We start from the raw sequence: 26,066 nt of genomic DNA, 5'->3' as shown, positions 1-26,066 counted from the left end.
TTATATTTAAATTAAATAAACTTTTCCATGCTTAAAATAATATCACATTAATTATGTTTCTTTCATTTCATTTCGTTGGTTTGTTTCTTTTTGTTGTTTTCTTTCTTAAGCAATAAGAAACATATTGTGTTTTTGTTTTTAAATTAAATCTTAAAATTATTTCGGAAATTGATACTTAAAATTTTCATAAAATTGCAGCCAAAAGACAATTTGTGAACAAAAAATAGACATACACGAAAAAAAAAAGAAAATATATAAACAAAAAAAAAAAAGTTAATGTGGCATTTACACTTAACAGACATATATTATATATATATTTACTTAAAGTTTCTTGAATATATCTATATGTATATGGGGTTTGTCCACTTTATTGTTCTGACCTACCGCTTTGATTCAAGATTCTACAATATCGGCAAATTAAATGATCTATATAGCATCTTTAGCTTTTCGAATCGAAAGACTTCTTTGATGTATTTCAATATATGCGGTCATTGAGTTAGCTCTTTAATCTGATCAAAAATATATATATATATATGCTTATTCTAATGATGGTCCTTTTCTATATATGTCAGCGACTTTTCTTTTATTCGTTTTCGAAAGTTAATGCACACTTTGTCTAACAAAATATTTGTGATGTTTAATACCAAAATTTCAAACAATTTGCCATGAATTTGCCCATTTGAATGATCAAATAAACTAGATTATTCGGACAGACGGCAAGTAATATCTCAATCAACTTGCCCAACTTGAAGATGATCAGGAATATACTATATCTTGTTGGAATTGGATACATTGCCATTTTGTCTGTTGCTTAAATTTTGATAAACTCAATAGTCGTATATATGTACCTGCTGCTTTTAGTGGGTATTCAAATAATAATAGTAATAAAAATGCATACTACACACACATTAAATTGAACTACTTACAAAATATAAAGTGAAATTTAAACACACAAAGCATAAAATGAAATTGTAGATTTTGAGTTCGAAATAGCGTAAGCTTACACTGATTAGAAGACACGATCATGAGGATGCCCGGGATCTATGGGAAAATTTTGTATTCAAAATGTAAGATTTTAACACACACTTCGCTGCTCTCTATAATCCATTTCCATACTCTCCCAACTCTCTCTCTCGCTCTCTCTGCCTCCGTCTGTCTACACTCTGCTCACTTGGTTTTTGTTTTTCTTTCGTTTTTTTTGTTGGTTTTTTTCTTTTTTTTTTGTTTTTTTTTTTTGGTTTTTGGCTTATTTTTTACTCGGCTTTTTTCTGTTTATGCAACACATCTCTAGCGCTTGCGTTTTGTCATACAAAATCTAATTCAGATCGCGTGCTGTACATTTTGCGTTCCATGGCGCGTTCGAACCATTTTTTGATCTCAGAGACAACCAAGACGGAGGAGGTGAGCGAGACGAGGAATATGATGTCGTATGCTGTTAGAGCTTCCGTTTGGAATACCATCTGTAGGGGGGGAAAGTAAACGACCAGCATTTGGCCAATGATCGAGAAGGCCACAGCTAGCAGGAACATGCGGTTTGTGGTCAGGCCAATTGTGAAAACGCTTTTGGTTTGTGAGCGGCACGACAAGGCGTTGAACATGTCGAAAAATACAAAACAGGTGAAGGTCATTGTTGTATCCCGCTTGGTTTTGCCCAATGTCCCATCGGCCATCTCACGCTGGAATACCCATAGAGTGCCCAGGACGATAATGCTGGCGCTTAGCAATACATTGACCACCACCGATTTAGTTATCATTGGTTGTTTCACATTCCGTGGCTTTTGCTTCAAAACATCATGATCGACAGGCTCCACGCCCAACGATTGAGCCGGTGGTCCATCCATAATAATGTTAATCCATAGAATTTGCATGGCATTCAACGGATTGGCAATGTCCATTAAAGTGGCCAAGGCAATGAGGGCCAATGCAGCAATCGATGTGGACAATTGAAAGCGCACAAAATTCCGTATATTATAGAAAATTCCTTTGCCCTCTTCAATTGCAGCACTAAATGAAAATAATTATGAAAAATTATTGCCAATGATTGATAAACATATAACCAATTAACCACTCACATAATTGTGTGAAAGTCATCATTAACCAATATCATATCGGCCGCCTCCTTGCAAACATCTGTACCATTCTTGCCCATGGCAATGCCAATGTCTGCCTTCTTGAGGGCCACACCATCATTAACACCATCGCCTGTCATGCCAACAATGTTTCCAGTTCGCTGCAGTGACTTGACAATCTCCAGCTTATGACGTGGTGAGACCCGATAGAATACGCTCACATTATTAGCCACCTTGTCCAACTGATGTTCGTTCATTTGATCGATTTCCTGGCCAGAAAGTGTCTGATGATGTATCGTATCAATGCCAATGAGATTCGCTACAAATAAAATGGAACAAAATGACATTTTAGAAGGATGCAGGACATACTATCTCCCCTTTCTCCATCTAATACTCTCTGCAAAGTCAAGAGCCTACATTTTCCAAGTAATTGAATATGATGCGACCTTATGGCAAGTACAAGGAATAAATAATGTGAACTAAGCCTCTTTGAGAATGCAAAACACGCAATTTTTGAAAGAAAAGCTAAACGAAAGAACTTGGACCTTTAAAATATCCTGTAATTATCAGTAACACATGCTAGTAATAAATTTTTTAGCCTCTTCTTTTCCTTCTAAAATGACATTTACGTTATGGAAAACACTTTTCTTTGCTTTTACATAAATGAAAACTGTTTAGTTATTCACTGAGAGGATGGATGGCGGCACGAAAATAGAAATCAAACAATTTCCCATTAACTCTCAACGCCAAAAAATAAACAAAATATTTTCCTTCTCTATACAGGGGGACGGGCGAGCCAGCAAAAGGAAAGAAAACTTCATGGGAATGGGAAAAAATTTCACTTAGGGCAACCACCGCAAGCAAACCAAAAGCCGATTAGTGAGTAAAACAAAATGTTTCCAAACTTTGGGAAGAGAAAATTCAAAGAAAGTAAATTGAATGCTGACTTTGAGATACCGTGTAAATGTGTTTCCAATCTGTATTGCAATTCCCCTGAAAGGGCCACCTTAAAAAGGGCAACTAATTTGATTTTACAAGAAACCAAGCACAGTTGGTCCAATCATTTTTCATATTTTTCTAACTAGGATAAATAGGTTTGTCAAAGTCAAAATATTTCCAACAGATGATGACTTCGTTTTTGTATTAAGAGGAATTTTTGTCCATTATGACAAGTTTTTTTGGGTGGAGGGGGGTCAAAAAGAAACTAGTGTGACAGGTTGACCACATCTCGAGAATAAGATGAACAAAAATGGCAGAACTTTCCTTTGCCCTATGCGGTGGTTGTTTGTCTCTCTTTCTGTCTCTCTCTATCTTTGGTTGATTAAAATTAGAGAGAATCAAATCCAAAAGCTATGCATATTTTCCGGTGTTTGTCTTGGCCCCCTGGCCCTGAGATGGCAATCGATATGGATTATGGATTATAATGGGCGGAAGATTCACCCTTCATACAAAATGTTAAGCGCCTAAAACTATGCAGTGCGCAATTTCAAGACCTCAATAAAGTGAAATTTTAAAGACATTTATACGCCGGCTGTCACTAACATACACCTCCTTACCGCCTCCTCCTTTGGGTTTTTCTTTTTCACTTATCGTATCATTATCTCTCGTATCTTTCAGGGTCTTCCCATTCTGGCTTCACTTTTCATCTCATATGCGCTGTTGCCATGAGTACATAATGCTTCACATGATGAGTGCTTGGTGTCTTCTCCTGCTGCAGTGACTACTGACTACTGAGTCAGCTGAATAATACTCTGCATTGGAGTCATCAAAAATGCGTTTCACTAATTGGATATGTGTCAGACGGTCTGTGTGTGGGTTTGGGTGTGTGTGTGTGTGTGTTGGGATGACAATTTGTTTAGGCTCAATTTGTTTGTGTTTTTTTTTTGTTTTTGTGTGCGTTTGGTAAATTCCGAAAATTCGGAAAATTGTGTTGCCTTAAACCCAACAACAACAATAAATTCAATTATCCTGCAATTCATGGATTGAATTAAGCAGACCAACTGGTTGGACGCGAATCAATTCAAACATGAAAGACTTAATTATGTGAGGGCCACAAGGCTTGTCTACCATCAATCGGCATAAATTCCTGAGGATTGGTCCATGCCATTCAGACTGACCTCCTCTGCTTTCCTTTCCTTTCCCCTCCTCTCCATAAAGTGCTTATTTTCGATATGTTGGAAATGGCCAGAATTCTGGCCAATTAGTTAGGCTTCATAATCGGATTTTGGTAGCCAAAATTGAATAAGTGAAATGATTTAGACAGACAGACACACACACACACAGAGTGTGAGAGAGAGATGGAGAGAGAATTATAGTAAGGTAGAGAGAGAAAAACTGGAATTATTCTGGGGTTCTATTTTTTTGTTTTTGTACTTGCATAGAAAATGTAAATTTAATATTCAAATGAATTTTCTGCAAGTTGAAAAGGAAACGTAAAAACGCAGAGTGCATAAAGGTTTTGCCATTCAAGGTCCTTCATCTACCACCACACAACTGATGAATGTTGGATTGCAGATGATGAACTCCTGTCCGCCACAGACGTGCTGTCGGTGGCACAAAGCTTAGCCAGAGTAATGGGAATGGGAATGGGAATGGGACTGGGAATGGTAGTGAGAATGAGTCGGGGAATAGGAATGGAATTGGAGTAAAGACACAATTAATTATTTCTGGAACTGACGACTCCCTGACGATGGTTCGTTCGTTCGTTCGTTCGTTCTTTGGTTTCTTTTGTTGGTTGTTAGTTGCTGGATTTCTTCCTTCTTGTTGTGCATTGCATTATATTAGTTGAGCTTCCTGTATGTGACGAACAAAAAGAATGGTCGACATGGGGACAGGGGAGAGGGACAGAGCAAAAATAGATGGACGCCAATGGTCACAAAGATAACCATGTTATGGCATTGCAACAGCAGAAACTTTAATTACAACTCTGCAATTTTATAAAATACATCGAGTTTATAATAATCAAAGACGTTATCAATTCATTTACTATCCTATACGAACAAAAGAAAAGAAGAGAAAGTTCGTTTACCTTTAATTGAAATGCTAAAGTAAAATTAAATTCCCTATTTAAGGTTTTCAATTCATTTTCATATCTACAACTGCAAAACTGCAAATTTTGTCTACCTTTTTTTCCCCCTAAGAATAAACGAAATGTGAAAGGGCATTTATCTATTTTAAATAGTAAGAGGAAAATATGTAGACCTAGAGCTTACATCATCCAGATTTGGCCAAATAAAGGAGAAATACTAGTATCCACGATTTTCTTTAACCTAAAATAATGTCCCTCTCTCAATCCAATAAACCTAAATGGTATTTCTATCTTTCTTTAATAGGAAACCTTGCATATTGTTCGATGCATTCGGTACTCACCAATAGCCATGGCCGTTTCCTGGGCATCTCCTGTGACCATTTTGACGCGAACTCCGCTATGCATTAGCATCTCGATGGATTCGCGAACAAGAGGCCTGGGTGGATCGGTGATGCCAACTAGACCGCAGTAAATCAAATCCTGCATGGATCTACCTTTAGCCAGGGCCAACACTCTGAGACCCTTGCGTCCGATTTCATAGGCCTCGGCAAGGAACTCATCCTCGTTTTGTTTGGTCAATGGCACTGTCTGGGTGCCAAATTGATATTTAGTGCATTGTGGTAGCAGGCACTCCAATGCACCTTTAGCAAAGAAAATTTCCTCCTTATTATTGTTGTATTTGTGTATACACTTGACGGCCATCATTTTCTGTTCGGAGCTGAACGGATATTCCTGAATGCGGACATAATTCTCGGCGGTGGCATACATGCCGTTCTTCATGGCCACCGCGACGAGAGCACCCTCCGTGGGTTGACCCAGCAGTGTGCCATTTTGAATGAAAGCATTATTGCACACGGATCCAATTTCGAGGAGATTTGTGATATTTGCCTTGGCCATTTCAATGTTATTGCAATGACGAATATGAATCTCACCCTGGTCATTGTAGCCGGCACCGGTTACATCAGCCATGTAGCCATCGGATGTGATAATAATGGTCGCGGTCATCTCATTTTTCGTCAATGTGCCCGTCTTGTCCGAGCAAATGACATTGACACATCCCAAAGTCTCGACAGTGGGCAACTTCTTGACAATGGCATTCCGTTTGGCCATACGCATCACTCCCAAGGCCAGGGTGACGGTAACAACAATGGGCAGACCCTCGGGTATGGCAGCCACAGCCAGGGAGACACTGATGTTAAACATCTCGGACAAGGGTTTGCCCTGCAGCCATCCCAGTAGCATAATGACGCCAATTATCAAAAACGAATAGAAACTCAATTGAGCGCCCAGGATGTCCATTGATTTTTGCAGCGGGGTCTTTGGTGCCTCCTCGGCCTGCATCATTTTGAAGACCTCGCCAAATTCACTGCGCTCCCCAGTGCTAACCACAATGCCCTTGCCATTGCCGCAACGCACCAGGGTGCCCATAAAGGCAATGTTCTTCATGTTGCTGTGGTCCTTGACATTCGTATTGTTCAACAGGACATCGGTTATTTTACGCGCCGGTTCCGTTTCACCCGTAAAGCTGCTCTCATCGATGGACAAATCGACAGCCTCAAAGAGACGCATATCGGCTGGCACACGATCGCCGACATTGAGATGCACTACATCACCGGGAACAAGTTCACGGGCAAGAAATGTATCCAAACGGCCCTCACGCAGACAATGACACTCTGGAGGAACTAGTTTCTTCAGCTCTTCGAGACTCTTCTCCGAGCGATATTCCTGTATGAACGCCACAGTGACCACAATGAGAATGGCAATCGTAATGCTAACAGCATCGTCAAATTGTTTCATTATCACCGAGACCAAAGCTGAGCCCAGAAGCAATAGAATTAGTGGATTTCGAAATTGCTCGATATACTTCTTCCATGTGGGATCATCCTCGACGAGAAGTAATTCATTGTGTCCAATGATTTTGGCTCGATATTTGGCTTCTGTCCATTTAAGACCCGTTCGAACATCAACCTGAAGACGTCCAGCTACCTCGGAGGCGCTATGCGTTGATGATTCCGATGTGGAGAGCAACATTTCAGGTGTCAGGGTTAGACCCGTCTGTGAAGCAAAACCCAAAAAAACAAAAGATAAAATGTAAGAAATCGAATTTAAGCCAAGAATGAAATGAATTAATTGATGTAGTTAGTAGCTCTGTAGCGGTAGTAAGTAGTAAAGGGCTTTAACAAAAGAGAATGTTCTAATTTTACTCGGCCACCACAAATTAAATACCTCTTTTTTCATACCTTTTGGCCACTTTTGCAATTAACTCACCGTTGCTTGTTACCCAGCACAAGGCACAAAATCATTCATTACATGCCACCAGCCAAAAGAAAACGCAAACAGAGACTAAGAGAGAATCCCCCCACCCAACCCCCTTCTGCATTTAGTCTGCCCTTTTTGTAATGTCTAACAAGTTGTGTAGTTTCATTACTCTTTACCTCAATCGACAAAACGCGGAATTACTGGATAATTAAAATATTCAGTGGAGCGTGCAACTTGGTCTCTACGAAGGGAAAAATCTGCATACATATCTCCAGAAATTTACACCAAAAATTATAACATAAAGTTGTAAGGAAACTGGTAACAACTGGAGTTTCCTCCCTTTTAACTGAAGTCGTTTAGACCTATATTTTACGAAGATAGTAGGCAATCTATTTAGGTCTTGCATTATCTTTTAAATTGCGGACTTGTCAAATGTTACCCATTTAGTTTGTCATTACTAATAGCAACTAACAGCTATACTAACATATGGGAGTTTCACTCTAAAGTCATAAAGAAGCCGCCACTTCGTGTCTTTGCCCACTGACAGACTAAACAGAAGAAAAAAAATGAAGACTAAAGTGCTTTTTGTTTGCTTACCGCAAAAAAGTCTAGTACTCTGCGAGATTATTTTCTAATTTTACATAGCCACACAAAAAAAAAGTTGTTCAAGAAAAAGATAAAGTCGTAATGAAGACAACGACGACCAATGATTATTTTTGTGGTGGATTTTCTCCATGGCAACTATTGAGGATTCCGTCAGGGACACATTGTGCTTGTCAAACACAGAAGTGGAATTACGGTTTTCATCTTATTTAGCAAAAATGTGCAGAATATGCTGCCGTTAAGATATTTATATATACACAAAACGAGGGCAATCAACCCTTAAGTAGGTAACTCACACCCAAAATCCTCATTCAAATACCTTGAAATGCTGCTACTTGACAGTTTTTGTAGTGTTTCTTCTTTTTGAGTATATATTTTGATTAGTGCCTGTCAAAAAAAAGATTCGTGACCACATTCCCGTAACTTTTTAGCACACCACCCTCGTATATATATATATATATATATATATGTAAGTATGTATTCATATATCTCCGACCTGGCATGACAATCACAAATGCCAGACAACCGACCAGACGACAAAAGAGGCGGACTGGACCCACCCAATTTGCGAACTGTTTCAAGATGGATACACAAAGTTAAACTGCCAACTACTAAACCCAAGTAAATTTTGTCCGGAAATATGTTTTTTTTTTTTTTTGTTTTGTTGCAAAATTTAATGCATCATTTAAGCACAAAATGGGATTTTGCAAATTGTGTGACCTGTTATTATGCCAAAGATAATTATTTTAGTTACTATCTATTTTGTGTATTTTGTCATATGATTTCAATAAATAATGACACGTTTCAGATGCTGGAAATTTGAATAATTTGAATGATTTGAACTACATATGAATACTCTTTAAAATATTTCTCTTTCTGCTTTTATCTGATGAAAAAGAAGAAATTGAGTGCTTATTGATTGGTTTGTGTACCTGATGATAATCGAGATATATACTAACTCCACGTCTAGTAGTTCTAAGCATCGTGGATAAATATTCTGAAAGTAATGGGGTCAAAATTTAACCAACACCAGGTATTAAAAGAGTGGGAGAGAGAGAGAGAAAGTTTGATCCAAAACCATTTGAAAAAACAGATGAAGATGATAAAGAAAGGGCACTTACATCAGACGCATTGATCACTATCATATTGGCAACAATACAAAAACAGCAACAATAACAGGAACAATGAGGCGATTGCTTATCATTAGTGAATGATTTGTTGTTGTTGTAGTATGTGGGTTTATATATTTGTTTAACCCTCTCACACTTTACATTTAACGTTTCAGGTTGACATACAAATTTAATGATCAGCGACTCCGGTTATTTATTTTAATTAATAGTTAATTTTGTCACGCACGCAGATTTTAAATATCAATATTTATATATTTTTCTATATTATAAACATACTGAGCTCTATATCTATCTGGTAGAATAATTTTGTCATTAGATAATTAAGAAACCAACAAAAAAAAAAACAACCGTCACGGCTTTACTTTATTTCGATACTCTTGTAATTTCGCGTCTTTTGCCATTTTCAATCAGTTTGAACATTTTGAAAATAACGCAATTTCTTTTGTTATCAATCGATGAACAGAGAAAGAAGAGAAAAAAAAACGTTTGATAACATATTCAACACATTCGAACTGAAAATCAAATTATAATCGAAAATGTGCGGGTAGGTCATTGACATTTCCTCTCTCAAGCATTCTGTATACAAAATAGATGCCCCCTTCTCCTCTCAAGGCAAATAAAGACAAAAGAAAATACCAAAAAAGTGAAATAAAGGTAATAAAGAATAGAATAAAAACACGTGGCAAGTGGTGAATAACCCTTTTGTTGTTGGGATTTCCCCCCAAAGAAATTGTTGCACCCAAAAGTGATTATAAATTTGCAATAACATCGATAAGATCTAGCCCATATCAATAATGGGATTTCAGTGGAAAAAACTTGATAAATATTTGCCATATTTGTAATGGTCTCAAGTCAAAATACTTGAAAGAACTGCAACTAACTACTTAATCATTGAATTCAATGAAAGACAAAAAAACACACAATCTTGAAGAACATTGCTCAGTCTCGTCTCAGGGTTATCAAGTTCAATAGTGAGGCAAAGGCAGCCTCCAGCACACGTTTTTGTTCGAATTGTACGTGTATTTATTTATTTATTATCTCGTTGTTCGTACTCAAACAACTTGACACTGAGAAAGAAACTGCCAACCGCCACAAGAATGAACATAAAAAGAGGTACATATCTATAATATGAACTGAATGTTTCTTCTTGGAGAAGGTTTTCGAGTTAGACGTGGCACGAAAAAACTATGCCCCATCTCAAGGACAACGACGAACACGATCTGGTCTTTTATTTTTATGCGGATTTGTTGTTAGTTAGTCATCTGAGCACTTGGAATTGTGGAAATCAGAGAGGAAATACCAATGCGAACACGACGAAATGCAAGAGGAGAATATCGGGATGTGGCCGGGAAATTCAGTTTATTATTTTTTTTTTTGCACAAATTTTTGTTTTCTTTTCATTTTTTTTTTTTAGAAAAACGATAACGTGGCGTGAGAATACGTTTCTCTCTCACTCTGCAGATACAATACAAATTTGTTTTTTTTTGTTTTTTGTCATGTGCTGGCACACTTTCACTTGATAACTACATCTTGATGTACATATATATGTATACATACGTAGTTAGAGATAGGTAGTTAAGTACTGATGTATGTATGTACATACACACTAATGCCTACATCGCTTATACATCATACATATGTACATATATATGTATGTATATATATAAAAAAAAAACAAATCAATGTCTATAAGTAATGATGTTTTCAATATGACGAACGTTTTTCTGTTTTTTGTTTTTGTTCCCTTTTGTCAAAGCTTTACCGGCAACGTTCAGAACGCGACTAAGTTTAGTATTTGTTTAAATATTTTTAGTTTGGCAAACGAAAAGCTGAGGAGGAGAACTGAATGAGAATTGATGATTTAATGGCTGATGGACAGAGACGCTTACACAGGTAGAAAAAAAAATAATAATAAGGTACAACAACAACAGCAGCAGCAAATGAACGAGGGCAATCACGACAAAACAACAACAACAACAACAACAATAGCAACAACAAAACGCGGCACAACAACAATTTTAAAGAGGGAGAGAACGCGAGAGAGGGAGAGTGTATCGAGTTTTCCTGTTGCACTTTTTTCTCTCTTTCGATAACTCACGCGATATTTACTCGAATTTTTCACTGAACGTTTCTTTTTTTCTATTGTTGCTGTTGTTTTTGATGCTGCTTTTTTTGTTTGTTTGTTCTAAGTAATTCTTTTGTTTTGTCTCTCTTTCTTTCAATACATTTTTCAAGAAAAAAAAATGACGAATGCCGCGATAAGAGCGTGTACAAAGCGACGGCGAAATCCAGAATGAGCGAAAAAAAAGTAAATGTGAGGCAAATGGAGCTGGAGAGCGCACAATGGGCCAGGAACGATAATAAATGTTCAATATTGCCATTTCATATAATTAGACATTAATTTAATTTATCACAATAATAAATGTATATACAAAAAAAGAAGTCGACTAGTAATCACTTCCATTACTAGCATTAAATAGTAAATTGGTTGGGCATTTTGTATTTTGGTCAAAAGTCAATGATTCCAATCCACTGTGAATTGTTTAAAACCGAGAGAGGAAGAGCAACAGAAAGAGTTAGGGAGAGCCACAGGTCGATCGAGAGCCATTGAGGTATGGTAAGAAAGAGGCAGACAGAGACGGAAATAGAGCATCAGAAAGAGCATACAATTGAGAGGAAAAGAGAGAAAACGTGTTGGGAGCACACAGTGGTACGCTGACAAAGTAAAACTGATCATATCATAATAATAACAATATATCTTATACATATATTTGATAATAATTTCAATACTTAGATTGTTAATGAAGTGTGCCACCCCAAAAGGCGTATCTACACACACACACACACACACACACATATGTACATGTTAACTATTTTGTATTTTACAATTGTTTCAGCATCATTTTGTTACTCCATTAAAATAGCTTATCTTAAGGGATCTCTCCAACAATGTACATTAGTATGTATTTTCTTTAGAAGGTCGAATTATTTATTGTTGTTTTTTTTCCCTAACAGCGTATGTAAATCAATTTAATATGTGGGATTTCCAATTATTTAAGCCAAGATATTCAAGTTTCACTCGCTTCGACAAACACAGACAAATTAATGTACATACATATGTACAATAATAATTTATCATATGAATTTAAACTCTCATACACACTATTTACTTAATAGTATATGAGAATATTTTAGTCGCATGATCAACTCTCATCCGGTGAAAATCCCAGACATTTGTACTTGTATATGTAAGTTAAGTTGGAGCACCTTTCGAGCGGGGTACACACTCGTCTGCTTTCCAAGTACTAATTCATTTAGTTAATTGCTACAAACAAAGCATGCGTAAGCACAAATATCCATTAGCAAAAGAAAGAAAGAAAAAACAAAACGCATGCTGCCCTCGTCCATTGTTATTGAATATATCATAATCTTTTTATCCGATAAGCTCTTGAAATTCTATGTAGTAAATTCAGTTTTATTTTGCATTTGTAGATAAAATATAAACGTTTCTCCATTTCCATCAAATAACCATCGATTGATTTAGCCTATATATGTATGTATATGTATACATATCTTTTAGTAGATTAACAGGATAAAAGCAAAGAGTAAAGAGACAAAATTTAAATTTGAAACATTCTGAAAAACTAATATCAAATTTTTTAAAATATACTAAATACTAAATTTAATTGAGATATAACTTTTTAAATCGGTTAGAAATTGGCGAAAATACAGTCTGACAAGAAGGCAGACTAAGAACAAAAATGTATTTTGATAGAATTAATTCATTTCTTATGTTTATTTGTTTTAAGATCTTGTCATCTGTAATTTAATGCCACATGATATGACCAAATAGATGCTATGAATATCAAAATCAAGTATCTGACTTTTGAAAATCGTTAGTTATAAATGAATTTTTAGTTACCATATGTTGTTCACTTCGATGACTATATGTAAATATTCTGATAGAAGGATTTGGTTAAGGGATATTCCAAAAACATGATTGAAAAAAGTCCTAAAGAGTTTGAATTTTCGTATTAATGCAGAAGCCAGTTTAATGGATACGAATAAATCTTCAGTGACTCAAATATTTGCTAGACACTTTTACTGAACCTGCTTGCTCCTGCTCCTGTATATACATATAGTATGTATATATATGTATACATATGTATGTAGAGAAATGTTCTAAAGCACTAGAAAAGAAATCGCGAAAAGTTGAGATTGCAATTGAGGTTGGGGGTTAGGGTTCCGGGGTTAGGGGCTAAGACCATTATGATAGTTGACAACCCCTGCAGGCAGAAGGCGTTGTTCATCCCTTAACATGACATTCGAGAGCCGCAACACGAAAAAAAAGCGAAAAAAAAAACAAAAAATAGGGAGTAAGATGATGCTGCATTCCCGGCATGCACAGACGACAGCACACCGACCGACGATGACAAGGGCAGCGAGATGACATACAAATTGGAGACTGGGTTGCGCCCCAGCTCCAGACAGGAAGCACACTTACGAGTATACATGTATCCCCCATGATGAAAAAAAAAAAAAAAAAAGGAAAGAGAAATATACAATCAGTGGTCACATTAAGTGAGGCGGGGCGACCATCAGAAATTTGTTATCAAGTGGGGGGCGTAACGGTATAATTCATAATATTCAACTGATTTTGCCACAAATTGTTAATTGAATGCAATTCTCTTGCCACAATGTCAAGAAAAAAAAAATGTCTGCCCCCGTTTTTACTTTCAATTATATTACATCACAAACTTCATTTAATGGAGGTGTGAATTTGCCATCTTCTACTCATAACTTACTATAAATATTTCTATATGCACATCGTCCTGTGTGAGTGTCCTTCAAAACGCAAAAAGAGTCGTCAAAGACAGACGAAGACATTATTCTCTCTCATCGAAAATAATTGAATTCACTTCACCTTTAATTTAAAATCTAATCGCCTGACGCGGGGTGTATACTTACATATACAGACATACTTATATGCATACACATACATACACGCGTATATGTATAAGGATACTCAATTTATGCAAACTTTTTGCAAAAAGTTTGCAAAAATAAAGAGCATAAAGTTGGAAATAGTTTTTGTGCATTTACTTTGTTTTTTTTTCGTTTCTTTGTTTTTTCGCAATTGAAAGAATGGAGTAATAATAACTAGACTTTTTTTTTATTTTTTTTGTTTGAGAAGGAAAGTTTTTGTTTTAGCACACAATTCAAACAGCATTTTTGAAGGAGAAAGACTAATATAAAGGCATTTGAGAAATATGCGGGTAAGCAAAAACCTTTGCAAAGGTGCAAAAATTTAACATAATAAATTAGGACCAGAACTCAAACCTTTCAAAATTCAGAACTGCCCACGCTGAAGACTTTAAAATGGAAATTCTAGTTCAAATTGGTCTCTTCTGGCTGAGGTTTCAATCATTTCCAGATATTCAGGTGACCATCAAAGCGTTTTTTTTTCTCATATGTGCATATACTCATCCTTAAAATTAAGTCTCCAGTGTCACAAGTGACTCTCAATGCGTGGCCCTGTGCACTGTGCTGATGATGATGAACTCAGAATGTTCAAGGAGGACAACGCAAACTGTTCTTGCGCCATGTCCTGCATCCTGTAGTCATGAGTTGCCGCCTGACAATCCAGCCAATGTGGGCCTTTTGGCATACCAATTTTAATCGCTGAAAGCGACATGACATCAATAACTCCCCCTGACTTTGACCAAAGTGAACACCAGTTTCGAGGTGTGGATTGCTTTTTCTCTCTGCCTGCCTACAACCTTGATAAATGGTCTATCCCGCATATCAAGTATACGTACAGATGTACAGTGGCGTTTTTTAACGATGTACTTTTCTCTCTTTATTCTTCGTGGCTGGTAAAGACCTAAACCAAGTCATTTCAGCAGCATTATATAAACTCTAGAGTTAAGCAACTTAATGGAGAACATTCGCAGGGTTGCTTCATACACACACACACGGACACACACACACACACATATATCATTTCATCACTCGAATTGTTTTTGTGCAAAAAAATTTCCCCTGATGAAGACAAAACAACGTAACGAACAAAGATGTGCACTAACTGCAACGGAAACTACGTTGCCAACTATGCAGGATATCCTGTTTTCAGCAAAAAAGGAAGACTCGTTTAAATGTACGCAAACACCTTCATAATTCACAACAGTCGTCAGTTTTATTTTACTTCTTTTTGACGAATCCTTAGCTAAGGACACTCTACAACAACTAGACACAAACTTGACGATATATTACTTGTCAAAACTTGGTATTTTTTCATATGGATATATTTAAGTCTTACCTTTGGTTTAAGTTCTTGCTCCTCTGCCAAATCATTCACGAGATCATGATTATCAATACTATTTTGCTTGTCTTTTCTATTTGCTCGTTTCTTATCCTTACGATTGCGCAACAAATTTTCTTTAGCGTGGAATTTATTTTCTACATTTTTCGATTCTATTTGAGCATTATTACCAGTTGATGCTCTGAATTTTTTGGAGATACATGACATTTGAAAAGTTCTGAGTGTGTAAAACTGATGTAAAATACAAAGTGCGAAAAATATTGATTCTGTTTTAATTGTAAGCAATAAATTTAATGCTGGCTTGCTCTTTCGCTTTTCTTGTTTGTTTTACAAATTAAATTTCGGGAAAACAGAAATAACAAAATATATAAAACAAGGGACTAAAATACGTATGTGTGTGTGTGTGTGTGTTGGTGTGTGTATACATTAACAAGATTTTACACGTTAGCCGCAGCAAAATGACGACCACAAACTGCTGGAAAGATGTCACAACCCCAAAAACCAGCAAAACCGCCACGAAACCAAAACCAGATTCAAAACCCTCAACTCCAAACCGAGGAGCTCGCTTCAGCACACGGTTTTGTGGTGACAACAACAACAACAACAGCAACATGAGAATATTGAGACAACAAAACTGGCAAATGTTTTCTCACTCACATTTCAGGGTACAATTACAGGTAAATTTACAGACACAGGTACATAGATACACAGGTGCAAGCATATTATACATTTAGTTACTTATATGGTATATACTATAAACTACTCTACTCAGACACACATACATTAGTGAGTCCTGCTAACTAAATAGACTGCAGTTATTTATTGGAATTTAAGTGTAATCACACCACGGGGACATCTGAGAAGGTGATAGACAAATATGGGTGAAAATAACCCTTTTATCCACTACCACAAATAATGTAGATTATAATATTATGCCATTTACCTGTTTTGCAAGAGAATTGTCAACAAGAATGAGCATTATTTTAACATTTTTAATGTAAACTATAAGCATTTGTATAACTGGCGTTTGTTCATAAAAGAAAACAGGTTTTATTATTAGATTTTAACAGAAGTACTTTATGGTTTTCTAACTAACATTGTTATTTCTCTCAGCACGTTATCTAAAGAGCAAGAGCTCTAGACTCTTTTAATGACAATCTTGTTGTCTATTATTTAAATCAATAGGAAACGATGTTTATTATGCAAAATTCCACAATCAATAGTGTCTGATGAATGCTGATGACAAGAAAGTGAAGGGATTTTATCAAGAATTGTTAGAGCCTTCTAAATTCTTTCATTTATGCTTAAGCAATTAAATTTGAATCCATATCAGATATATCGGTATATATACATATGCAGAGCACTTAAAATTCTTCCAGGGTCAGTTCGAAACGGATACAAATTTATTGCCCTGTATCTAATTTTCAACCCCGTTTGGGTGGCAGATGTTTTTTGTGTTTTTTTTTTTTTGGCAGCATTAAGAGTAAATGTAAGTGTTCCTAAAAACAGACAACAGAGAGAATCCGCAAACTTTTCATGTGCCTTCAATGGCCTCATCCTCCTCCTTCTTCTCCTCCTCCTCCTACATAGCCCAGCTCGTTCATTTTCATTTTAGGTGAAGTCGAGTTCATATGTAGATTCTCCTCTACAACTAACCAAACTTGTATCATGTGTGCATTTTGGGTTACTCGCATGGAATAGCTTCCGTATTTTCCATCTACCTCTCTTAGTATGCCTGTGTAGTGAAAATTGTGAAAATTCCCCAGGTTAAAAGTTCAGTGTTGCACCCAATGCATTGTGATGAATCTCAACTGAAATGCACTGAAAAGAAAAAGGCAACAACTAGTCCAAGCCAAGTTTAAGTACCACTTTGATATACAAAGTTTACTAATACTTTTTCATTAACTGACAATTGGTTTCGGTTTTTGTATGCTTAAATAATTTAAATGTCTGAATTTTTGCCGTCATTTATTTTGTCAAGTGTATGTATGTATGTATGTACGTGGTGGACCAGACTTTAGTTTCGAAAACTTCTACTCGTTTGGCTCCTGTTGTAGGATGTGTGCTGGGATGTGGTTATGTTTCTGCAGCTCCATTATCTCTGGACAACAGCCAGTCCTATTTACTAGATTAATGCGAGGGCTGTTATTTATACATTATGTGGGGCGGCTGTGATACGTACTTTCATTAAATTTGATATCTTGAACAAAACCATTTAGCAGAGGAATAAAATTACTCTCAAGGACACTTGAATGGCATGATTTATGACTATTTGGAGGTTGCTTGATGATACCTCCTGCAGTTTGATAAAAAAGCCTTCTCAGAAAAACATTATCCTTGAGGTGGTGATGTTGTCTCTTTAGAGCTTTCCACTTAATCAGCTTCAAAAGAATGGAAAATGGAAAGCGGCAAATTCAAGTGGTAACCCTCGTGACTGTACACATTTTTTCCACATTTCAACTGCGATTCAAAGAATTTAAACTGTTGCTTTTCAAAGCAATGAAAAGGCAGTTAACGACAGGTTTAAAAGGACTTGTTTTTCGTTTTTCGCTTTTTTTTTTCTGTTTGCAAAATTACTCAAGACTTTTGCATACTTTTGGGGGCAACTGATGTTAAAAAGTAAATTTAATAAATTCAATTTTGTGGTATTTTGAGCATGTGAGTGAATGTTCAGGAATGTCAAGGGCGGGGGGTGGGAGACCCACACCCATCCACCACTCAATCGTAAATGCTATTTGACTATTTCAACAATCTTCTCCTGCCTTTTCCCATCTGCCATCTCCATCTCCATCGTCATCATCATCAACATCAACATCCTCCTCAAAATGCGCATCAAAAATGGCGTACAATACAATTTTCGTGTGCTTTGCAGCTGTTGATAAGGCACACACACACACACAAACACAGGAAGATGGAGAATATACCTCTCTCTCTCCCTTTTTGACATTATTGACATAACCAAAGCTTGGCCAGACAGCACATATCAACAGAGAGGGAGGTAGGGCACAGGAGAGGAAGAGTAAGTGTCAGAGGGATTGCCGAGTCAGGCGAAAATTTTATACAGGGAACGGGGAACGGGAAACTCGACAGGCAAAAGGTAACGGTAAAGGCTTAGGCAAGGCAAAAGCAAAATGACAGCTTGTTGCTCTGCCTGTGTGTGTGTGTGTGTAAGTGTGTGCCTGTGTGTGTGGATAAACTACACACTACTTCCGTTATATTAGATTGCCCGCACCTACCATTTCTCTTGCCATTTTAATTGTTTTCACTGTTTTTACAAACTCGTTTGGAACATGTCCCCAAAAACGACTACCACTCTACCCAGTGTTCCTTTAATCGTTTTTTATACCATACACACACACACACACAAGCGCCGGGTATCATGAAATTCACAGAAAGCTTGTCAGTTTTTCCGCATTTATAAATTTGAAATATTTCCCTCTTAAGTGTTCGAAATGATATTGATTGTTGAATCTTTTTAAAAAAGGAAACAAAAAACTTTACAAGTTCCTAAAATTTGGAAAAATTGCGTATTAAATTTGTAGTCTTCTTGTAGAAAACTCCATAAGCAGTTCAAGAAAACTACCAATCGTGCTAGAAAAATATAAGAACTTTATAGTCAATATAATATAATATGTTTGATCGAAGCAGGTCAAAGCCAGAACCAGTGGCGGATCCTTGGGTATGGGACGGAAGATTTTACCTCTAAAACTGTTTAAATTTTAATATTCAAGAAAGGTTTTCCAACCAAAATGCCCAATTTCCCAACTCCAAATCACACGATTTCTACCCTAAATATCCCATTTTTCCACTAAAATTATGAGTTAGATCCGCCGCTGGTTGAATAGGATCTATTTTTCGTGCATTCGTCTAGATATTAAAAAATATTGATTATCTTATTCGGCTAACAATAAGTCATTTTAAATAAATTTAAACTAGTTAATAAATGAATAAGCAAATCTTTTCAACAATAAGTACTTAAATACCTTGAGTCCAGTTGATGGTGTAATTTTAGGGGAACTCCTAAAACGTTTTGCCTTTTCCTTGGTCGCAAACACACATAAATAGAGTACGCAACAAAAAAAAAAAAAAAAATAAACAAAAAACATTAAAGTTTACTCATGGTTTTTTACCTATTTTTTTTTCTTGTGATCTAAACACAAAGGCCCATCTAAGGGTTTTTTTTTTGAAGGGGTTACTTCTCTCTTGGCTTTTTAGCAAGTTTTCATTCCACATTCTTGTCCGCATATGTGTTGGTTGTTCTTGGTTTTTAATCTTTAGACTTCTCCTTTTTTCCCCCCTTTTGGCTTGTAAGCTGAGGCTTAATCTGTGTAGGGAGGCCAAAAATCTTTGTTAAGGTTAAGTCATTTCCTTCTTCCTTTTTTCAGCAGCCATGTTCTATATAGGTTTTCAGTTTGCTGGTCCTGTTGACTTTTCTTTCTATATATGTATGTATTTAGGTCGCTCAAATATAATATTTTAGTAATAAGGGCAAAAACGGCCTTAGTGTATTTAAGTCGGCAAACAGTTTTTAACACTCCCCCATTCATTAGCAAAAAATCAATAACTAAATAGATATCCTCGAGGTAACAGTGTGGACAATGCCTGATAAGCATTTTAAATTCTAAAGCAATTGTAAATCCTATGACAAAAACGATAAGACCCAAGAGTCTATAAACAATATCTATTATTTTACCAGCGCTTTTGCTGTTTTTTTTTGGAATTTTTTTGTTTATAAAAGAAGAGAGAAACAGAGAACTGGGAACTGAGGCCGCCTCTTGTGTACCTTTTGAAATTCTCGTTTGCCATCGAGAGCAATCAATGATTGACGACAATAAGTACCTCAATGTGAAAGAGTTGAGGTGGAGGGGGGTGGGAGGGTTGGAGCAAAAATTAACCCATTCACAATTAAACAATAAAATTGAAAAGGGCTCTCCGTTGGGACGTTGGGGGGCGCAGTCTCACACACAGTCACATAGTGATGTATGTCAATATTTGAGGGCATCTACAGACATTTCGCGTGGGTAGTTGAAAGTTCTTGGATGTGTACTTGGATGTAGTGCTTGCCAGTCCTCGACTTTTGAGAGCTCTCCTAAGAGTTGCGGATGACTGCCCTCAGTCCTTGCATCATCATCACGATGATGATGATGATGATGATGTGACGATGATGCCTAGGGGTGTTTAATTTACACATTTATGCGGGTTGATTACCAACAATCAGAGAGAAACCGAAACACCTGGATCAGTCCTTTCTGATTGGCATAATTGATTGCAAAAATCTGATACAATTCTTCGATTTGGCCTGTGCCTCTGCCTCTGTGTTGCTTCTGCTGCTGCTGCTGCTGGGAAAACAATTAAAATCTCAACTCAACTGTTTTCCGATACCCCGTTTGCCCACCTTTTGTGTTACCTGTTTATTGTCTAATTGTTGGGGACTTGAGCTTGGGTGATTTTCGTTTCCGTTTTGTGTGCTTACTTGTGATTTTTGCTCCTTTTGCTGGCATCTCCCCCTTTCAACCCAACCCAAAACTATTGAGCACAAAATTAATGAGGTAAAATTGTGTAACCAACTATTTAAGGCACTTAGTATATTAAACAAGAAGAAAAAAGTAACTAAAACTATTCATGGTTGCAGTATTAAATTGCTTTTAAATTCCCTTTATGATGGCCTCCTCTTCTGCAATGTATTCTATGACATTTTTATAGCTAAACTTTGTTATATGGATAAATTTAATAGTTTTTTCGTTCTTCTTTGTCTATTTTATCTAACACGCCTGAATTACATTTTCTTTAGGGTCGTTAAAAACATTATAATCAAAAAAGTAAAGGTAGAGGGAGTACATGCAATTTTTCGCCAATATTTCTTATGTGTATCTTAAATTTCAAGTTTAACATTAAATAAATAAACTTTGTATTTGTTTAAATCCTTGTCCTCGCATGTCAAAACTATGAATGTGGCTACGCATTATAATTAAGGTCTCTTTTGCCATAATTTACGTCATTTCACATACTTTATTTTCCCATTGTATATCAACACTCAATTAATTAACTATGAAATGTCAATGTGTCAGCTGTCGGATATATCAATTTGCATATATATATATATTTTTATACATTAGTAAGTACAAAAACGTGTACACTTACTTGGAATCAACCACAAAAGGTTTATATGTAAGTATGTATATATGTACACGATATGGTGTTATATGAAAATATTTTAAATTAATAAACAATTTGTAAACGGTTAGAAATTAGATCTCTAGTTTCGGGTTTCATTTAGTAATAAAGTTTTTACTACCCATACCTTAGCATAGCCTTTGAAACTTTTGTTTAAATTATTAAAGTTAATTACATTTCAAAAGAAAAACCTCACGCACTTAAGTTACATATGTTTGTACAATGGAAGTGGGGCAAAGGTTGAATTACTTATTGATCAATTCTCGAAACTCAGTAGTAGTTGGCTCAGTGGCCAACAAGGTCAAAACAAAATCGTCGTAAGTACGTGGCCGAATGAATTCCTATTGATTATTGGCTGCAGGTGTGTGTGTGTGTGTGTGTGTGTGTGTATGTAGACTGAGATTTTCAGACTAAAAGTAAATGTGTGAAAACATTTGTTAAAGTCTTCAACCAACCAACCAACTATTCCATGACGTTTCGTTCTAAGTTCAGTTAATGAGATTTTTTTTTGTTCGTCCCAGTGCCTTAATTTTAAATTCATTGAAGTAATCTTTTTATCCATCTTCCTCTCTTTCTCTCTCTCTCTTTTCTGCTCTCCTCTTTCTCTTGTGGTCTTAGTCGTAGTTTCGCCTGAGGTATTAATTGCAGCATTTCACACTGACATTCAAATTAGTTGCGCTTTAACGCTTAATTTAGCAAATGAACTTCTTGTTAGAACTTCTCGTTGAAATCTTGGCTTTCTAGGGCATAAATAACATAAAGTGAAAGATCTAAATGAAAGATATACATACATGTAATTCATGGCTATTATTTATGATTATAACAACTTTTAGTCTTCTACCAGTTATTAGATAAGAATTTTACGGCGATCTTTCAGTCTAGGGTGTATAAGCTTTAAGGATATCAAGGATATGGTGTTTTCTTTTCTTTCTTTTTTTTTTTGTGGGTTAAAGCCCAGCCAGGTGAACACACAAGAGTATATGTTCTTGTCTTATTATTGATTTTTTTCCATTCTGTTGGCTTTTTTATCCAATGCTTGTCGTTTGATTTTACTTTGTTCTTTAGCATTTTCTTATGCTTTGTGTGTGTGAGTGTGTGTGTGTGTTTTCCTTATTTCCGTTCGAATTTTCCCTGATTTTCTTTCTACAATTTTTTTTTTGGCAGGACAAAGACTTGTCGCATGTCATTCACTTTTATTTTTACATTAACCGGGAGGGTCAGGTGCTCATTTTTTTTTCGCGTCCCACGTTCAAATTATTAGATAACCAAAAATGAAAATGTCAAAAGCAACCTTAGCATAAATAATTACTTTTCCGGAATTTTAAAGAAAAAAAACAGACAAATTATTCTATATATAGCTAAATCAATTTGTCTGGCTACAAAGATCGAGAATATATTAAATATAGATACTATATTCTTAAGATTTTTATAATTTGAAACGGATTTAATCTCCTTAAAACAAAGGAAACATTAAGAGTTAAATAAAATTTATGGCATTTGATCCTCTTACAGAGAATTTCTTCTTTTTATTCAGAGGATTCTCAAAAATATATATGTTCCTTCGGTTTTTTCGGTATTTATGCGTGCCAAAAATGCATTTCTTGGAGTCTAAAGAAACCACAGTTGACCCAAAACAATTAAATTTAATTTTACAGACAAAAGAAATATACAATAAATGGATAAAATTTAGTTATCCGATAGGAATCCTATAGTAAAGACCAAGGAACCGGGTCCCTATTTCGGGGAAACGGCGACAAACACAAAGCCAAAGGCAAACAAAGTTTATTTTAATCCTCATTCAATATATATATATATATTTTATAAACTTTATTCATTCATATTCGCAGAGTGCTCATGGTGGGTGGGTTGGGTAGGATTTATTATTCTTCCAAAAGAGATCATAAACTGCAACTTTTCAACAATATTTGCCTCGACAATACTCATTTCGAGGAGGAAACACAGAAAAGAAAAGAAAAAAAAGAAACGAAATGGGGGGAAAATGCAATTAATTAATTGTATTGACTCCCACACGCCTCCCACTCACCTCGATAACGCTGTCGCTGCCGAGACCGCAAATTTTATTTATCTTCGTGCTATGCAATTGTTCCAATTGTTGTTGTTGTTTTTGTTGCTTTTGCTGGTGGTGGTGGTGTTTCTGTTGTTGTTGCTTTTGCTGGTGCTTACGTGTTGCAGTAGCAGCAGTTGGGGCTAGACGCAATCCTTTACGCCTTCCGCCGCTGGCGAACACAATCTCGTCCTCGTCTTCCTCGTCGTCGTCGTCGTTCTCGTCACCGCCGTCGTCTTCGTCGTCCTGGCCCTGGTCCTGATTGCGATTGCCGGCGGCAGGCAGAGTCAAATGCAACTCATTTGTATCCACATCTAGGTCGATATCAGCTGCTGTATCCGGCAGTAAATCCAAATCATCGCCACATTGATAACTCAAATCCAAATCCAAATCTTGGGGCAATTTGGCGTATTTATTATGATTTTTCATTGTTCTGACATCAAGTCAAGGATGTGGCTTTTTTTTGTCTGTTTATTGTTGTGGTTGTTGTCCTCGTTGTTGTTGTCAAACACAAAAGAAAAACCAAAACAAATAAATGAAACCAGCAAAATCGATTTTTCCGACCGTTAATTTGCCGAGCTGCTGCTGCTGCCCCCAGCGCATCAACAACAACAGGTTCTCTATTCTTTGGCCAAAAAATCCTTAAGGGGCTCCACTTCTTTTTTTAAGGACCACCACACACACACGCGTGCTTACACATACACGTACACACATACGATGTCACTTTTAATGGGCAAAAAAAAAAATATTGTTCCTTCAATTTGGGTTGAGTTTTTGCCCCGACAAAATTAGTAATTATTTGCGGACCTTTCTATCCGCATCGTGAACCATATCCTTCTTCGACTCAAAAAAAATTGTTGTTATTTTTCCCCCAAGATATTTGACATCCCTGTCACTGTTAACACTCTGTTGCTTAACATTCACAGTCACTTAACAGCTGTAAAATCTTCGAACCGATGAGTCGAACGAATGGTGGCAACATCGAACCAATGATGCTAGTGTCGAACCAGATCAAACCTTCTGCTAACGGGATAGCGCGCAATTTAAAAAATCAAGGATAATTAGAAAGAAAATTATTATTATTATGCGGAGCTCATTAAAAGACAATTTTTTTTTTCATTTTAGCTTTTAGTTGCGGCTCAAAAGCATAAGAAACATTTTGGCGTTGCCTTAATTTAATAAAGATTTGTTGTCTTCTTGTACTTTTGACCAAACTATAGAACTACTGGGCAAGTAAGAAATATAATGAACCCCACATTTAGTTATATCTTCATTGTATATATCTACATATGTACTTGTCTAGAAAAGTCTGAAAGTTTTCCAATTCAGTGGTTTTTGGTGTCCTTAAGTAATTTTTTCTAGTATTCTCTATATTCGTGCCGTAATTGTAGGTTCTGTTACATTGTTTCCATTGTTATGTGCTTTCAAGTTTCAATTTACATTATTATTTTATGACCTATGAACAGTTGTTGTTGTTGTGTTGTATATATATATATATGCAATTATTGTTTGTAAAAGTCCTATTGTTATTATTTCCTCGATATCCATTATTGTTGTTTAGAGCTATTCTCTAATACCTGTGAGAAAGTTTCTATAATTTGGCTATTGTTTCTTGATCATTTTGCTGTCTGTAAATCTTCCCATTTTAGTTGTTAGATTAGTTGTTGATTAATGTCATAGTATAATATTTTGTTAGTATTGACCATGTTACTTCTGGTAAGCCGCTTAACTATTCGTAAACTCACCTGATATGGAAACTAATGCATTTCCTGTTTGCTGTTAAATTGTAAACAAAATGGTTTAAACTTGAATGCTTTAACATCTCATCCAATATATAGTCATCTTTAGATAAGCATATTATTTGATAAACTTAAAGTGGTTACTAAAAATGGATTTTAATAGCCATTTTTTAGGTCTACATTCAATTTTAATAGAATCTGAGTGCACATTATATTAATGAAAACAATCCAAATACCTAAAATTTATACAATTGAAATACATTTTGAAAAAAAGTTATCAGATTTTCCTTTTGTGAAATCAATCAAGCAATTAGAAAAATTTCATAAAGTTTTTGAAATTCAAGTCATCTGGCAATTACGAATGAAATAAGAGTTTGAAACATACTTTCAGTGCCAATAAAACGTTTAGTCTAAGAGAAAGAACCATGAATGAATTGGAAAGAGATAAAAAATGACTGAAAGTAAAACAATAGAGAGAGATAGTGAGAGAGGGAGTGAGAGAGTGAGTGAGAGAGTTCATAATCTAGACTTACCACTCATAACTATAATATTTACAATTTTCTTTTACAAGTTTTGTTATTTGAAATTAACTTTTGTTAATTGTTTTTTTTCTTTTTATTGAAAAGCCGTTTTGTAATCAATAATGTTTGTTGTTGTTGTTGTTCTTGTTGTTTTAG

At 35.9% G+C, this 26,066-nt stretch overlaps 1 protein-coding gene and 1 long non-coding RNA gene across 6 annotated transcripts; one reads left to right on the top strand and one right to left on the bottom strand.

Annotated features, from left to right (window-relative positions):
- Positions 1-1,220: 1,220 nt before the first annotated feature.
- On the bottom strand, positions 1,221-24,130 carry LOC6645897 (calcium-transporting ATPase type 2C member 1). Of its 5 annotated transcripts, none has more exons than XM_023177717.2 (4): positions 23,630-24,130; positions 5,439-7,152; positions 2,073-2,388; positions 1,221-2,004 (listed from the first exon to the last, which is right to left on the bottom strand). In XM_023177717.2, exons 1-4 carry the CDS (start codon positions 24,077-24,079, stop codon positions 1,305-1,307), a joined length of 3,180 nt encoding a protein of 1,059 aa, XP_023033485.1. In that variant the 5' UTR covers positions 24,080-24,130; the 3' UTR covers positions 1,221-1,304. The 5 variants fall into 5 exon arrangements, with proteins under 5 accessions (XP_023033485.1, XP_023033487.2, XP_046868303.1 ...); XM_023177719.2 differs by lacking the exon at positions 23,630-24,130 and adding an exon at positions 15,409-15,633; XM_047012347.1 differs by lacking the exon at positions 23,630-24,130 and adding an exon at positions 10,979-10,993.
- LOC111519041 lies at positions 10,056-11,497 on the top strand. Its single transcript, XR_002724219.2, has 3 exons — positions 10,056-10,202; positions 10,903-10,982; positions 11,325-11,497. It is a non-coding gene; the product is annotated as an uncharacterized LOC111519041 (long non-coding RNA).
- Positions 24,131-26,066: the final 1,936 nt, after the last annotated feature.

The sequence above is a fragment of the Drosophila willistoni genome, assembly GCF_018902025.1.
Source record: "Drosophila willistoni isolate 14030-0811.24 chromosome XR unlocalized genomic scaffold, UCI_dwil_1.1 Seg8, whole genome shotgun sequence".
Classification (NCBI taxonomy): domain Eukaryota; kingdom Metazoa; phylum Arthropoda; class Insecta; order Diptera; family Drosophilidae; genus Drosophila; species Drosophila willistoni.
Note: the sequence above shows the minus strand (reverse complement) of the source record. Positions and strands in the feature narration are given on the sequence as shown.

Excerpts from the sequence above, each read along its gene's own strand:
- LOC6645897 (XM_023177717.2), bottom strand. The coding sequence starts at position 24,079 with ATGAAAAATCATAATAAATACGCCAAATTGCCCCAAGATTTGGATTTG. Across the intron at positions 7,153-23,629 it reads GCAGCGACAGCGTTATCGAG|ACGGGTCTAACCCTGACACC; the intron begins GTGAGTGGGAGG and ends TTTGCTTCACAG. Across the intron at positions 2,389-5,438 it reads GGAAACGGCCATGGCTATTG|CGAATCTCATTGGCATTGAT; the intron begins GTGAGTACCGAA and ends TTTTATTTGTAG.